We start from the raw sequence: 15,631 nt of genomic DNA on the forward strand, positions 1-15,631 counted from the left end.
AAAGCAATGCCTCTTTACATTCTAAAACATCTTACAACCATAAAGGTGGAAGTTTAAAATGAGGAAAAGATTTGTTCAGCTTCTCTTCCTCCAGATGTGGCTACTTGAATTTGTTATGCTATTGGAGTTTAACTATGGGAATCAGTGGTTCAGTTCAATGGCTGGCAGTTATACAGCAGAGGTCTTAGTCTGGTAAAATAGCACTGGCTACCTTGTCCACCTAATATTGAGCCTGAAGCCTAGGTTCAACACTGCTCCAGATCTGTCCAGCACACAGTATATGAGCACATCTAGATGGAGAGTTAAGATTGTCGAACAAGGAACAGTAATAATCCCTAAGAAACTAGATATTAAATCCACTTAGTTAAACAGCTTAAGTGAGGTATCCTAGCCCTAAAGCTTATGGTACCTTTAAAACTTGTTAAATGTGCAGAGCTGAGAGTCTTGTTTTAGCAAGACTGGTGTTCTGGGATAGAACAAGTATTTCAGTCACATTCATGGAAACGAGAGTGATCAGGGGATTGTCAGGGGCTGACTACTGCAATAGCATTCTTCTTTAAGTCTCTCTCCCCCCCCCCCCCCCCCCCGTGGAAGCTTAAACCTTGGGTTTTAGGATCACTTGCAAGATGAGGGCCAGATTTTTAGAACTGGGTATGTACAAAATAGTTGTCTAACCATTTTTAATATGCAGTTACCACACTTATGCAAAAAAGGAATATTGATGTAAAACTGGTCATTCATGCATGTGTCAAATTCTGAAAGCCTGGCCCCATCTATTCATTGCTAAATAAAGTAGGGACCTATAGCATTGTGATCTACTGTACCATGCCCCTTCAAAATCATTGATGTAAAGTTTACTACTTAGTCCTATCAGTCTGGTTATAGAGAAGCAACTTGAAATGCATACCTGTTAATGTCTCAAATAACTTCTTGTAAAGATAGAAGTAGCTCTTGGTGAAGAGGCTTGTGTGATAATTGGGTTTAATCAAACACTTCTGGTTGATTCCTACCTGTATTATGTATTTCCTCCGTAATGTACATGCCTTCCCGATATGTTAATCCACCTAAAACAGGTGTCCCTGTTGCTGGAGCCAGTGAAGGATCAAAAGCATCAATGTCAAAGCTCAAGTGAATTGGTCTTTGTCTTCTGCAGAAAAATAAAATTAGTGGTTTGATATTTTGCTATCGTGCATGTGGTCAGGTCCCCCTGTACTGTACAGCACGCTAGAATAAAGTTGTTCTTTTCACTTTCCCATTGTTTAAGCCCCCCCCACAAACTATGGTTCAGAGGTGGGAAAACCAATGAAAAAAATCACTCGTGTTTCTTTATGCTGTAAACTTATACTTGGACTCCTACAGGGCTGTCCAGGCATGCCATGTTCAAAAAACTTCCCAAAGCAGAGTTCCTCTTTCTCCCTTACCCTCCTTAAAGCATGTGCTAGGAAAGGGGGAAGCTTGTCACTTCACCAGTACATCTGTTCCACTGTCCAGCTGAGATGCTGCCCCTGCACAGCAAAGGTAGTAGTTCCAGCTCTGGCCCCCTAATCCATGCCATCTGGCTCCATGGAACAGCACAGAGAGCATTAATTAGCTCAATCTTGTGGGGAAAACTAGAGAGCAAAAGTACTGAATTCCAGGGCATTGTGTAAGCCCTGAGGCTATGATTAAGATGAATGGGACAAGTCATCTCCCTTACAACTCTAGTTTCAAACTGGCTGCAGACTTGCATTAGTGCAGCAGTTAACTCTGAACACATTAACCAAGAGGAATTTCCAACCCTTAAGGGCTTAAAAAGTAACTTCAAGGAAGAGTGAGATTCTGTGCCCATGGAGATTCAGAACCAGAGTGGTGGTTTTATGAGCTACCTAAACTGTATGGTTACTATATGTCTGAGCTGCATCAAATGGTGCAGACTTAACCTTTTCCTCAAACTTTAATAGCCAGGTTCTAGATTCTTCAAGATGTGGGTGAAGGAGGCACTTGAGTCCATCCCACATTTGTAGCAGCTAACAGTTACAGTAGGGCTGTTCCTGACCCAGTGTGAAGTAGTTTCATTGCAATGCCAGCAAAGAGCCCAAGGATTAAAATCAACAGACTGGACTTCAGTCTTGAAGTCTGCACAGCTGCTAGATGTGCTGTGCTTATGCTGTGGATAGGACTGGCACTCAGCTACATTTCACCAGCAGTAACTGAGCACGTTTTTCCTTTTAAATCATATACAGAAAGAGAAAGATGAGTATGGTGGTGTGGAAAGTAATACTTCAGACTAACACCTTAACAACTTACAATTCAGGAACTTATGTTTTGTCCAACACAAGCAGCTCCTGTTGCTCTTCAGTGACAACTTACCTGCTCATTAATTGTTCAAATGTCCTTTCCATAACTTTCTGGATTCCAAGGCGATCAATATCTCTCATTGAGTAATACTGAATGTCATAGTTCTTCAAAATATAGCTGTTAAAAGAAAATTAAAAAAAAAAAAAAACTTTCTTGCTTTTGGCTAAAACGTTTAGTACTTTAAACCTTACACCCCTCACCACCAGCCCACGCCATTTAAATATGTAGCACTAGCACAAGTGAACATGCAGCTCAGACTTCACCAGTAAGAAAAAGCCCTCCCCCCCCACAGTGGTCTTGCACTTACTGTTCAGCAGGATCCACATCCCTCAGACCAATGTAGACAATATCAGATGTTGAGAGGCAGGGCTTTAGCCAGGAAAAGCCAGGAAGCAGCGGCATCTGCAAGCAGAGAATGGTGGTATATAGCTATGAAGCGACTTCTAGTGGCAGCTGTTTAACAAGCTTCCAGTTCACAACGGAAATAATTTTAGAGACTTGTTAAAGTTTTGACACTCACTTCCTCATGCTACCCTCTCTCCTCCCAGAGTGAAATCCTCCTGGGGACAGAAAAGCAAGGTCTAATGGATTGGGAACAGGACTAAATCAAGATTTCCTAACCATCTCAACGTTGCCCCTTTCATACTATTTGTTCTAAAACAAACAGCAGCATTTAAGGAACATAAAAAAAAATGAAGTACCTAGTAGTGTCTTAGGCTGCTGGCTGCCTAGCAGTGTAGGGAAAGCATATAACCTGAGAGAATAGGGGGGCTGGTTCTAGTCCTGCTTTAACAATAACTTGCTCTATCATTGATCATGTCACTTAACCTTTCTCGCTCAGTTATACCCATTTCACAGATGGGTACAAGTGCTTGATAAAAGGTGCCTTTAAGGCACTTAGATCTATGCACAAGAGGCACTACAAGGTCATAACTATTTACATGAGACTGTACCATTAAGGTAGAATCAGCTCAACAGTGTGGAAACCCCCCCAGAAGTTGCATGCTATGAAATGCCTTTGGTAAAAGGGACTACCTCACATTAATGGAAGTTGAGCTAGAAAGCAGACTTCCTAGGGAGTAAAACTGTGGCAGCAAGTGCCAATAGAGGAGAGATCCAACTAGGGTCAACTTCAGTGATAAAGCAATTGTGTCAATAATGAGATTCCCTCATCCAGTTCTGGTAAACCCTTCCATTGAGTGAGAATAGCAGATTGGCAAGGCCTTTGTACTACAGGGGGCTGAAAATGGCTACTCCTTTGCACCTTTCGTACAAGGATGCAAATACGTTGCAAAGGGGGATCAACATTATCCCTATTTTACTGATTGGGAAACTAGGTTCTGTTATAGCTCTCACCATAGTAACTGAGCACCTCAACCATTAGTGAATTTATCCTCCTGTGCAGCAGGGAAGTGTTAATTCTATCTCTCAAGTTCCAGCCCACTGTCTGTCTCCAAAGTTTTCCCACCTCCTATCACAGTTAGTGATTAGTGTACAATGTCTCAACGGTGCAAGGACAGATGGAATTGAATCTCAGCTCTGACTCAAAATATGGGACTAATTCCTCGACAGCACTTTCACGTAGATGGACGGACGGACAAATAAGGGTAACGTTGAATTTGTAGCGCCTGCAGTGGAACTTATGTGGATGGGCTGCAGAAGTAGCAAAAGCAAAGTTTTTCCTCTGTAAATAACTGGCAAAGGCTGATGTGAAGAACATGGGAAATCTCTTCTTATAAACAGCATGTTCTAGGTGATGAATATGCTGTCTGCTTTATGGGGGCAGAGTGGTTTTACACATTTCCCGGAAAGCAGACAATGACTAACAAACTGCTGATCTTTAATGGATAATACAGTGAATCCACTGCTAGAAGTCCATCTCTGACCCACCTTCAGTGAACTGCATAAGCCAGAGGCCCAGGACAGACAAAGCAACTTGAAAATGGATAAAAAGATAACCTGTGAATTTAGAGGGTAGGCCACTGAGGTTCAGAGTAAGACAGGCTACAGGGGGTGCAGACTGTCTTGCCCAATTCCAGTGGTGGTGGAGGTGCCTGAACGTGCAAGGAAAGGCTAAAGTTTAGGGAAGACAATATACATATAGGTCTGTTTTAACCCTTTTCCTCTCATGGTCCTATGGATATGTACTTTGAAGAGGCTGTTCAGTGTCCATCCATTTTTTTATACTGATCACAAAGTTTAGAGCAGGGATCAAACCCAACTTGGACCTGCTGGTAAACAGGAGTGCAGCGATCTGGAGACCCAGTTTAAGAGGGGGGTGAACTGCAGATTCCATCCTGAGCAAAGTACAGGCACCAGCCTTTCACTGGGAGAGGGTGTCCATGGAGAAGCAGCATGTGAGGAGCCAAACATACAGCTCACGCTAAGTCATGATCGCTGACATCACTAAGTCAGTGACCTAATAGACTACACCCAGGATTGGAAGCTAGGAATCCTCTGCAACTATGATGGTGTGACCTTGGGCAAGACAGCATGTGTAAGACATTACTACCTAGTTTAAAGGGCAGACGGGGACTAGTCTGTGTTTGTACAGCACTTTGAAAAGGCTGTGTAGTAATACAGCTAGAAGAGTAGAACCAGAATATTCTTCATGCTTCTGGGTGATAGGTCTGAGTGAAGGGGGACCCAGCAAGAGCTACAGAGTTAGGAAGGAGAGGTAAGCTCTCCTCTCCCAGCTATCAGTACAGTTTATCTATTAAACAAGTACAAATAAAAGATCTGTTCATGCATAATCCCTTCTCTGGTAATACAGATGTACAGCCAAGCCCGCTACAGGTCAGGCCAAGCCACTGAACTTTCACTTACAAGGCGCTACTGATTAACAAGGATTATATAAAAACAGCGAGGAGTCTGTGTGGCATGTTAGAGACTAACAAATTTATTTGGGCATAATCTTTTGTGGGCTAAAACCCACTTCATCAGATGCATGGAGTGGAACATACAGTAGGGAGGTATAAATACACTGCACATGAAAAGATGGGAGTTTCCTTACCGTGTGTGTGTGGGGGGGGGGGGCGGGGGTCAGTGCTAACAAGCCCACTTCCACCTTAATTGATGCTCCATAGAGGTTTCCAGTGCACAAGTAGAGCTAGTTTAGCTTGCAGGATCTGCTGGGAGTTCAGCTCGGGGTGGTTTGGCTGCATAATTTCCTTCCCATTGTGTGTAATGCCGCACTGAACACTTGTTTCAAACAGTCAAATCCTTCCTTTAGGAACATCCTGATGCATAAGCAGCAGGTACCCAGTACATGCTGAATATGCATACTGACAAAGTAGGATATGTGAAGAGAGCCAGATGTACTGCATTTCCAGCTGCCATTCTCAACCTGCAGGTGGTGACCTTCTCCCATTCTCTAACCTGGAGCCTAGGCTGAAGCAGACATGCTCACTTCTAACTAGGTCCCTGCTGCAGATGCCACAGACACTGTACTGGTTACCATGGCAGCTCCTACAGTATGCTATAGGAACTTGTACCAGGGCTTCCAGGCTGCAGTTAAGGCAGAGTGGTTATTAAATGCCCTAGGTGTACCAATATCAAGCCTCTTTTCTGACTGCTGCAGAAGCAGGCCACTATTCTTGTGCCTTTAAAGAGAACGGTCATCAGCCAGGGATGAGCTTGGCACAGCTCCTACAGGCTCAGACAGGGGAGGCTCCCTTTTTGGCTCACCCGGCAGAACTGCTGCCTGCGCACTACAAGAGTCTCCGTGTATTGGCTACAAGAATATGCAGGTTCCACACGCTGTCCAGTTGCTGGTCTGGAGCCTTTGCTGATGCATTAGGTCTGTTTTAGCACAGGAGACTGAGTGGCAATGGGACATGAAGCCTCTCACCTCCAACTTCAAATCTAGATCAAGCAACTTATGTGACATGGGCTGATGCTCTCCGTCCAGTTCCTAGCAGACGTGTCCATTACAAAATCCACTAGCACCTCGGCAGTAAGTGCCCCTAGGTGGCAGTATCTACAAAGAGGCCAAGAGCTGAATAAGGAATGTCTCTCTCAGCACTAGCAGATTATAGACATAGGATGCCTGTAACTTTATCTTATCTAGGGGATAAAAGGGAGATCAGCCTCAAGGGCAGATAAGCCAGCACCTTTCACCAGAATTGAAATTAAACAGTGTGCTGTACAGTCACCTTCCCCCACCCCCAACAAAACCTAGAGCCACTTACTTTATCCTGGAGCTCTCGTAACAGAAATGAGACTGGCTGTCCATGGAGGTTTCCAGATTGAGTTGTGAGAGGGGTGTTGATATCCGCATGTGCATCCACCCAGATCACACAGAGGTGAGGGCACTGCCGGGTGTGGCCACTGATGGAACCAAGCGCCAAGCTGAAAAAGTACATAAAAAAATGTATGTCCTACTGAACAATTCCAGGGGCTATGATAAGCGAGGTTGCCACATTTCAGATGTCCAATATTTGCATTGCAGCAGCTCATCCCAGTGAGACCTGCCATCACCACACGAACATCGGTGTGACGTGTATCACTATGCATCATGATTCTGCATTAGCCCACAGGAGACTGGGCTACCTTTCATAAAACTCTGCAGGAGTATACTAGTACTGGGATATGGGGGCAGGGCTTTGCTTTCTTACCAAGAGCCCTAGCCTTCACCTGCCCCAGGTCCAGATTAGCATCAACAGAACCCATCTCACCCCCACCTAGCAGGCTCATCTTGCACAGTCACCAACCGAACTCTCTGCTGCCTCCCTATTGTTGTCTCCAATCATTTTGCCTCATTTCACCACAGTCCACTGCCTCCCTGCTGTTCCCAGTCTGGGGGCGGAGACAGAAGAGGAATGGGATATTTGGAGGAGGGGAAAGAAGAGGATACACTAGGGGCGGGCAAACTTTTTGGCCTGAGGGCTACATCTGGTTTCCAAAATTGTATGGAGGGCCGGGTAGGGGAGGCTGTGCCTCCCCAAACAGCCAGGTGTGACCCGGCCCCGCTCCCTATCCGACTCCCCCTGCTAGCGCCCCCCCGGGACTCCTGCCCCATCCACCCCCCGTTCCCTGTCCCCGACAGCCCCCGGACCCTCCACCGCCCCATCCAACCCCCCTCTCCTTCCTGACTGCCCCCTGGGGATCCCTGCCCCCATTCAATCCCCATTCCCTGCCCTCTGACCACACCACCCCCAAACTCCCCTGCCCTCTATCCAACCCCCACACTCCCTGCCCCCTTACCACACTGCCTGGAGCACCGGTGGCTGGCAGCACTACAGCTGCATCACCCAGAGCACCAGGACAGGCAGCCACGTCACCCAGCTGGAGCCAGCCATGCCACCACGCAGCACAGAGCACCGGGTCAGGCCCCAGCTCTGCAGCTGCGCTGCTTGGCAAGAGCTTGCAGCCCTGCCGCCCAGAGCATTGCGCCACCTGTTGACTCACCTATGGTCACCTCCCATAGTTACACAGCTATGTCCAGCAGCCACTGCTCCGCTCACAGCGTCAGCCAGCACCTGGCTGGCTAATCCCACAGAGCGTGGGTATTTGACCAGGTTGTTGTACAGCTCGTCATTGGGCACTTGAGTGAAACTCAGATCTCCAAAGTCGTACACTTGGCAACCTGGTAACACACACAGCAGCAAAAGGTTAAGTGTGGATTCAAGTACCCCAAAAGGCATTCTAAATACACTCACAATGACTGGGTTACGCCAAAAGAAACAGGTGCTCCCCAGCCTAAGCCCTGCAGCTCACCAGTGACTATTAGGAGACTGCCCTACCAGGCACCCCCCCAACTTACTACATCAACAGCACTGATTCAGCCATTAGAAAGAGCTCTGAAATTTCCAGCCAGCTCTGGCTGGAGTTAAGTGTGTTACACAGAGAAACCGCCTCAGGGCTCCCATCCCACTGGGCAGAGCAGAACACTGCAACAGAGCTACGGGATTCTCAGATACATATTCAGCAGATGGTGAGGGTTGCAGAGTAAACAAGAAATTAGAGACGGCTTCCTGAAAGACTCCCCTGATGTGTGCACACCTACCCACTAACGATTAACAGCATTACCATTTTAGAGTCTATTTACATACTAGACATACTAAGGCAACACAGCCAGTCAATAAGTATCAAGTGTCTTGGGCTGACGGACCTCTGAATTATTGAAATTTTCCACGTTCCTTTGATCTGTCACAGGCTCAAAACTTTGATGATGTTCTTTACAAATGTCTCCAGATCTGTCGGAATTTCCACAGTGTAACAAGACAAACATACCTGCCCATCTTCAGCCAAGGTCCTTAAGTGAGCTACAGTGGCACAGGGAGAGCAGATACAGAAGGACAGTTCCCTACCTGTTAAACAGTGCAATGAAGTAGAGGGCTGCTGAAAAACGAGCGCAGGGTGAAGAGTAAAAAGCCTCAGAGACACAAGTGCCACCTTTTTTGTTCTCTATTACAGGATGTTAATTTATGTCCAGGCAGAATGATTTTGTGCCTTCATGCCATGTTTTGACATTGCTAAGGACACCACCACATGTCATGGTGCTATAAGACCAAAGAAAAACAAACATTTAGGACTCCTATTAATCCTACATACTGGACAAACATATGGAACTCAAGCGCAGGAAGTTTTTCCCTCAGCAGCATCCATAGGGGACCGCCTCTGGCGCCCCTGGAGTGGCACACACACACACACACACACACACACACACCGTGATATAAGGGGCGCTGCCAGCTCCCCCCACCCTCAGTTCCTTCTTGCTAGAAACTCCGACAGTGAGGAAGGAGGGCGGATTGTGGAAGGGACATGAGCAACACATCTGGAACAACACCAGGTATGGAAAAGGTAACTGTCTTTTCTTCTTCAGGTGCTTGCTCATGTCCGTTCTATATTACATGACTCCCAAGCAGTGCCAACAGAAGCAGGTAGGCGTTCATGGACGTGTAGATTGCAATACAGCTCTGGCAAACCCAGTGTCTGGCTTGCTTAGTGATGGCATAGTGCGCCATGAACATGTGAACTGAAGACCACATCATGGCTCTGCACGTGTCCTGGATGGGAATGTGCGCCAAGAAGGCCGCCGAGGTCGCCTGAGCTCTGGTCGAGTGGGCCCTCATGATTGGCAGTGATGGGACCTGTGCCAGCTTGTAACAGGTCTGAACGTGCAGGGCCGCCCCGCTTCCCCATCCAGAGCGCTGTCTGGGGCACCGAGACCCCCGGCAATGCTCTCAGGGCCAGAGCGCCGGGAGCCAGCCAGCCCGCAGCCCCGTTCCGCCGGCCGGAGCGCCGCTTTTGGGAAGCGGCCACTTCCCCTGAACCCCGCTAGCTACGCTACTGGGTGGGTAGAAAGAAACTGGTAGGTATAACCTTGCGCCACAGTATTGAGGACCCAGCAGTCTGAAATTATAGTGGTCCATGCGGGGAGGAAAAAAGAAAGGTGGTTGGAAACAGCGGGAAAGACGGATCTGGGGCATAGTCTGTTACGTTGCCCTTGAGCGCATCCTCAAAACACTCGCTTGCCTCCCTGCTTGAGCCCGATTGGGCAGAGAATGGAGGGGTGCGGCCTGGGTGGCACTTGTAGCTCCTACTCTTCTTTTGGGGCAGCTCTTGCCGGGTTTGGCTCCCTTGACCCTGAGATGGCTGCGGTTTGAACCGCTCCCAGGCTGGACTGGGGACGTACAGCCCTAGAGTTTTCAGGGTAGTGCAGGAGTCTCAGTCCATGCAGCTTACTGTCAAGTCTGCTCTGCAAACAGGGCCTGGCCGTTGAAGGGGAGGTCCTGCATAGACTGCTGAGCCTCAGTTGACAGACCTGAGAGGAGCAGCCAGGATGCCCTCTGCTTGGAAATGGCCGAGGCCACGGTGCGAGCCATGGAGTCTGCTGCATCTGAGGCTACTTGGAGTGCTGCTCTGGCTGCAGCCATGCCCTCTTTGAGGATCGCCCGGAACTCCTTCCTTGCTCCTTCGGGCAGCAAGACCTCAAATTTGGCCATGGTCTGCCACATGTTGCAGTTGCAGCGGCAAGGAGGGCTTGGTGATTGGCTACTCTCAACTGAAAGCTGGAAGACTAATACATTTTCGCCCAAACAGATCCAGTCTCTTCGAGTCTTTATTCTTGGGCGTAGACCCAGGTTAACCAGAGGGAGAGGCAATGGCCTCAACTATGAGGGAGTTTGGGGCTGGGTGAGTATAGAGATACTCATTGCCTTTAGCTGGCACAAAATATTTGGGCTCAGCCCTTTTTGAAATGGATGGCAGGGAGGAAGAGGTTTGCCATAGGGCATTAATAATTTTCGAAAACCCTTCATGTAGGGATAAAGCCACGCTGGCAGGTGCCATGGAACAAAGGACGTCAAACAGTGACTCCAACAGCTCCTCAAGTTCCTCTGCCTGGAGCCCCAGATTAGAGGCGACCCTCTTCAAAAGCTCCTGGTGAGCCTTGGCATCATCTTGTTGAACTGGGTGAGGGGGACCCATAATAGCTTCGCCCGACGACAATGAGGATGAAGCCAGTGCCAAGGGATCTCCCACATGCCCTGGTGGTCCAACTGGCTGCTCCCCTAGGTCCACATGGGCTTGGGGGGGGTCTTTCCCTGTAGGGCCGCCACTTCTGGAGGAGGGCGGGATGCTGCAGCCGATGGCCTATCTGAGGCCCCCGCCACTGACTGGGCAGCCTATGCAGGCTGGGTAAACCCCCACAGGTTCCAAGGGTACCACGCCACTGGCGATTGGCCAGGGGGCCACGGGGTCAGTTGCAGTGCCGATTATGTGGACGGTACCACTGTTGCCGGGTTTGTCCCGCTGATAAGGACTTCTGTTCAGTGCCAGAGTCGTAAGCGGAGCGGTTGCTGCAGAGTGACCATGACCGGCTGCCCTCCTGCGGTGCTGGTCACTGTGTCTCAATGTCGACCTGTCTGATCGAGACGAGTTCCTCATGCGGGTCCTCAGGGATCTTCGGCATCTGGCAGACCGGCATTGGTAGACTGGCGATCTACACCTCACGCTGCTTAACCGGTACTGGGACCGGAGGTCAGAGTGGGCTGGTTGTTGGGAGAATCTTCCCGATCGTGGGGATTTGCATCTTGGCAACAGGTGCCGGCAGGCGGGTGTGACCGGTGGCTCCGTTCAACCAATTGGTCACGTGATCGATGCTGAAGCATTGGAGACATGAGGGGTCGGTCTCGATGCTCATGCTAGGGGGCGCATGCCTCTGCAGGTTTGCTCCAAGTTACCGGCAAGCTGTGCCTCAAATCCAGCTGTCAGTGCCCAGGGTCTGGAAACCTTAGAGGGCTTCTCTGAGCCTGCCTCCCTACTTTTGAAGCATGACAGCTCCATGCAGGTGAGCGCTGGTGGGACGTTCCCCATAATGGGGAGCGGTGCCGCTCAGGTGGGGACACGCAGAATGGTCCCACGGCGGATTTACCCTTGGACTTGGGTACTGCTGGAGCTGGTGTGGGTGACACCAGTAGCGTCAGGGCCTCGGGTGTCGATGGGACTTACAGTGACAGAGGCCCTTGTCACTGTCCAGTGTGGCAAGCATAGTACGGGAGGTGCTAGACCGCTCAACTGAAGCTAGGGCCCAACTCCCTGACAGAGGTGTTGAGCCACCCAGCACAGGTCTTGGCTCTCCTCCAGCCCTCTCCTTTCCCTTTCTTATGTGGGAGATTTTCCCCTCGCGGTCCTCTTGGGCTTCTTAGCCAGGGCAGGGGATCGGTGCCAGCTCATAGGTGGTGCCGTCAGAGCGCACTGCACCAGCACTGCACTGTTCGGGGCCAAGTCGGACCTTTGCTCCGGTGCCAGGGTCACCGCCAACTCCATCAGGAGTGCCCTGAGACAGATGTCTCTCTTTTTTTGTTCAGGGTTTGACTGATTTACAGATGCGACACTTATCACTTATGTGTCCTTCGCCTAGACACTTTAAACAATTAGTGTGCGGGTCAATGATGGCATAGGTTGCTTACAACAATCGCATGGCTTAAAGCCTGGGGACCGGGGCATGCCCCGTCCCTAGACTGAGTCCCGCCTGGGACCAACTAACTAGAACTAACTAAATACAACTATTTTACAAGAAAAAAAATGTTTGTGAGACACACTGAACAAAACAAAAAGCTAGCCGAAGCAGCAGATGTTCCGGCACCGTCACTGGCAACAAGAATGAACTGAAGGTGGGGGGAGCCCGCGTCACCCCTTATACCGCGGCATGTGTGCCCCGCTTCAAGGGACACCAGAGCCGGTCCCCAACGGATACCACTGAGGGAAAAAACTTACGGCACCAGAGCATGCGGCGAGCACACACACCTAATATGGAATGGACATGAGCAGGCACCTGAAGAAAAAACTCTCATATAAGGGGCATAAAACAAGGATTTCTGCTCTTCTCCACAGTATGTAGGACTTTACAACTAGCTGGGTGCACTACAGGACAAAGTATCTCCTTCCTCTGACGGATTGGTTACTGGCCACTGCCAGAGGTAAGATCCAATCATGTTTAGCAAATTCAGGGTTTACGACTTTCTCACCACATCTGCAGACCTAGCAGGACAAAGCTTTCTTCACTAACAAAGTCAGCATACTTAGAAAGTCTTAAATGCCTTGAGTCATAATTCACTGTGCTAGGATGTCTCACCTAGTGACCGTGACTATATTCAGTGGCTATTGTAGAAGTCCCATTGTCAAATACTATAAAGAAAAATCTTGGGGCTGCATCTTTAAAAGGGTATTTCACCAGTATAAAATAAATATGACTTATTGGGATGGTGGGATACAAACCCCACCCCAGGTAGGAATGGGTTAAGGAATTAAAGTGGGGTCAAGTGGCCCCACCCTGGTGCACTTTCAAGTTATGTCAGGAGTGGAGGGAGACTTCAAAAGTGGTGAAGCTCAGCTCAGTAGCAGGTTGCTCTAGGAGGACAGATGGCTAGTCCCCCAGTTTCCAGGGAGAGGCCTGACACACAGAGTCTGCACCCTTACCTGTGAATGGGCCAGGCTCTCTGAAGTGAAGGCAGGCTGGACTGTACGCTCCAGTTGCTAACCAGCAGAGACAGAGCTGGACTGTGACTTAACCAAGGCCATCCTCCCCTCCCCTCCCCCTTCCAAAGGATGAGAAGCCAGCAGCTCACCTGGGACTGGCTGTTTTGTTTTCCTAGTCTGTGTTCTTTTCTTTGTTCCCTTGGAGCCCTGGAAGGGGTAAGTCTCCAAAGGAACTCGGCTGAAGAGCTGAAATTCTGTCCTAAGCCCTTTGCTACTGACTGCCCCAATCTGGAGGACTAGAACCTGAGTAAGTACATAACTCCGTCACACCCCAAAGGGGTACTGCAAAGGGATCAGAACCATGACACCACCACACCAACTTTCACAGCATTTTAACAAACAAGGTCACACTATGTAAATGAACCAAAGTCAACTGGATACCAACTGGAGACAGGCAATTTACTGAAATGAATACCTTCAAAACGGTTTACAACCCCCTGGAAATAAAACTAAAAATATTTTAAAAAAATACACAGCATCTTCAAGAAGGGTTTCCCTCTCCATTTCCTGCTTTTGTTATGGAAATATTCGTACAAAAATAACTGCAAAAAGTTAGGGCTTGGAGCAAGAATAAGCAGGACAGTAAATAACCCCTGAAGGATGGTTTAGCAGCCTGGCTTTTTCCAGCAACGTCAACGTGCCTATCTCTGACACATCAAATGCTTTCGGTAGTTGCAGAGTCTGGCTCAAATTTCTCTGGATGACTTAACAGTCTTGGCTGAGAATGTGCATCTGAGAAGACTACATGAAAACACTCTCAGGAGCAAACACTCGCCTGCTCCTGGAACCTTTACGATAAACTCTTCTTACTAGATATTATTTAAGCACCAGAGGCTGGGACTTTAGATAAGCAAGACAAGGGTCCTACTCCAAGGATCTTGCAAGCCGTATTAGAAATTGTATTAAAGCTAATGCTAAAAAATTATATTAATACATAAGTTGGGAAAAGAGTGCCTGTATATCTGGGTATAGTGCTTAGATTATCCACAAATACAAAGTTTGTTTTTAAAGTCACATGATACAGAGTACATAATTAGCAATAACCCAAATATTGGTGAATAGATTTAACAACACAGTTTAGATATTAGAATCCAAATACTCAGGTATGTCACTCATGAAAAGTTGTACAGCGATTTGGTTGTGGAAAGCAAAATATATCAATGAGTGGAGATTGTCCCTCAGTAATTGAGAATTAGGTAGACTGTCCATTTAGAAAATACAATCCATGAGAAAAGTATTTGTTACTTTCCTGACTGTGCTTACTACAACTAACAACAGGAAACACACACACACACACCCTAAATAGGCTGGGATGCCAGAGAACTGACTGGTGACCTTGAGACAACTTTATATATTATATATAGGGACTTATATATATTGTTCATTTCACTTGTTTCACTCTGCCATTCAACAGACACATAAATGAGAGGCTAGGAGCTGGCAGTAAGTGTTGGTTCATCATTCTAACTTCAGCTCTTAGTAGACTACTAAGATATTATGATCAGCTGCCCAGGAGCTGATGTTAGAATGATGAACCAACACTTACTGCCAGCTCCTAGCCTCTCATTTATGTGTCTGTTGAACGGCAGAGTGAAACAACAAGTGAAATGAACAAGAATTAAGTCGAGTTCACTTGTACTTATTATAGTCATTTTCCAATCAGTTTCGTTTCAGGTCTTATGCAGCAGCACCATTAATTGTAGCCAAGTTTGGAACACAGAAACTGCCCTACTGGATCAGCGTGGTCCATCTAATGCAGTAGTTCCCAAACTTTAACAACCTGTGAACCCCTTTCACTAAAATGTCAAGTCTCGTAACCCCCCTCCTAAAAATGAATATTTCCAGGGAATTTCTCCTTTACCTGGGTATAAATTATAAAAGCAGTGATCTTGGAAATATAAAATTTGTTTTTATGACAAGCTTATTACACACTTATTATTTATCATTACAGTGTTTTTATTACTTTATGAAAATGGCAACACTCTTCCAAGATCTCACTTTCGTAGCTTGTATCATTTTGAATAAGCCTCTTATAAGACAAGGCTCCTATGTTTCATCAAGGAGTATCAGATGTGAAACAGCATGAAGGTATTTAAGAAGCCAACTCGAAGAGTTCCTCCTACACAAGCATTCAGGTCTTGAGCAGTCCAGGCAAACAACGCACGTTACAACAAAGCTTAAACTTGTTCTTCATAGTAATTTTAAAAACAATACTAGCTGTCTATTTAATTTTAAAAACAGCAAAAAATATCCACCTCCCTTTCCATTTCTTATAAGGAGTCTTGAAGTTTAAATATCAGTGTGATAG

At 47.5% G+C, this 15,631-nt stretch overlaps 1 protein-coding gene across 2 annotated transcripts in view; it reads right to left on the reverse strand.

The window, feature by feature from the left end:
• ARG2 (arginase 2) overlaps positions 1 to 15,631 on the reverse strand; it is a 42,881-nt gene that overhangs the window by 835 nt on the left and 26,415 nt on the right. For both annotated transcript variants that reach the window (XM_054025326.1, XM_054025325.1), the window contains 5 exons: positions 7,747 to 7,924; positions 6,528 to 6,687; positions 2,645 to 2,739; positions 2,350 to 2,454; positions 1,011 to 1,147 (listed from right to left, as the gene is read on the reverse strand). In XM_054025326.1, coding sequence (XP_053881301.1) covers positions 1,011 to 1,147; positions 2,350 to 2,454; positions 2,645 to 2,739; positions 6,528 to 6,687; positions 7,747 to 7,924 — 675 coding nt within the window. The remainder of the gene's footprint in view (positions 1 to 1,010; positions 1,148 to 2,349; positions 2,455 to 2,644; positions 2,740 to 6,527; positions 6,688 to 7,746; positions 7,925 to 15,631) is intronic.

The sequence above is a fragment of the Malaclemys terrapin genome, chromosome 4, assembly GCF_027887155.1.
Source record: "Malaclemys terrapin pileata isolate rMalTer1 chromosome 4, rMalTer1.hap1, whole genome shotgun sequence".
Taxonomy (NCBI): domain Eukaryota; kingdom Metazoa; phylum Chordata; order Testudines; family Emydidae; genus Malaclemys; species Malaclemys terrapin.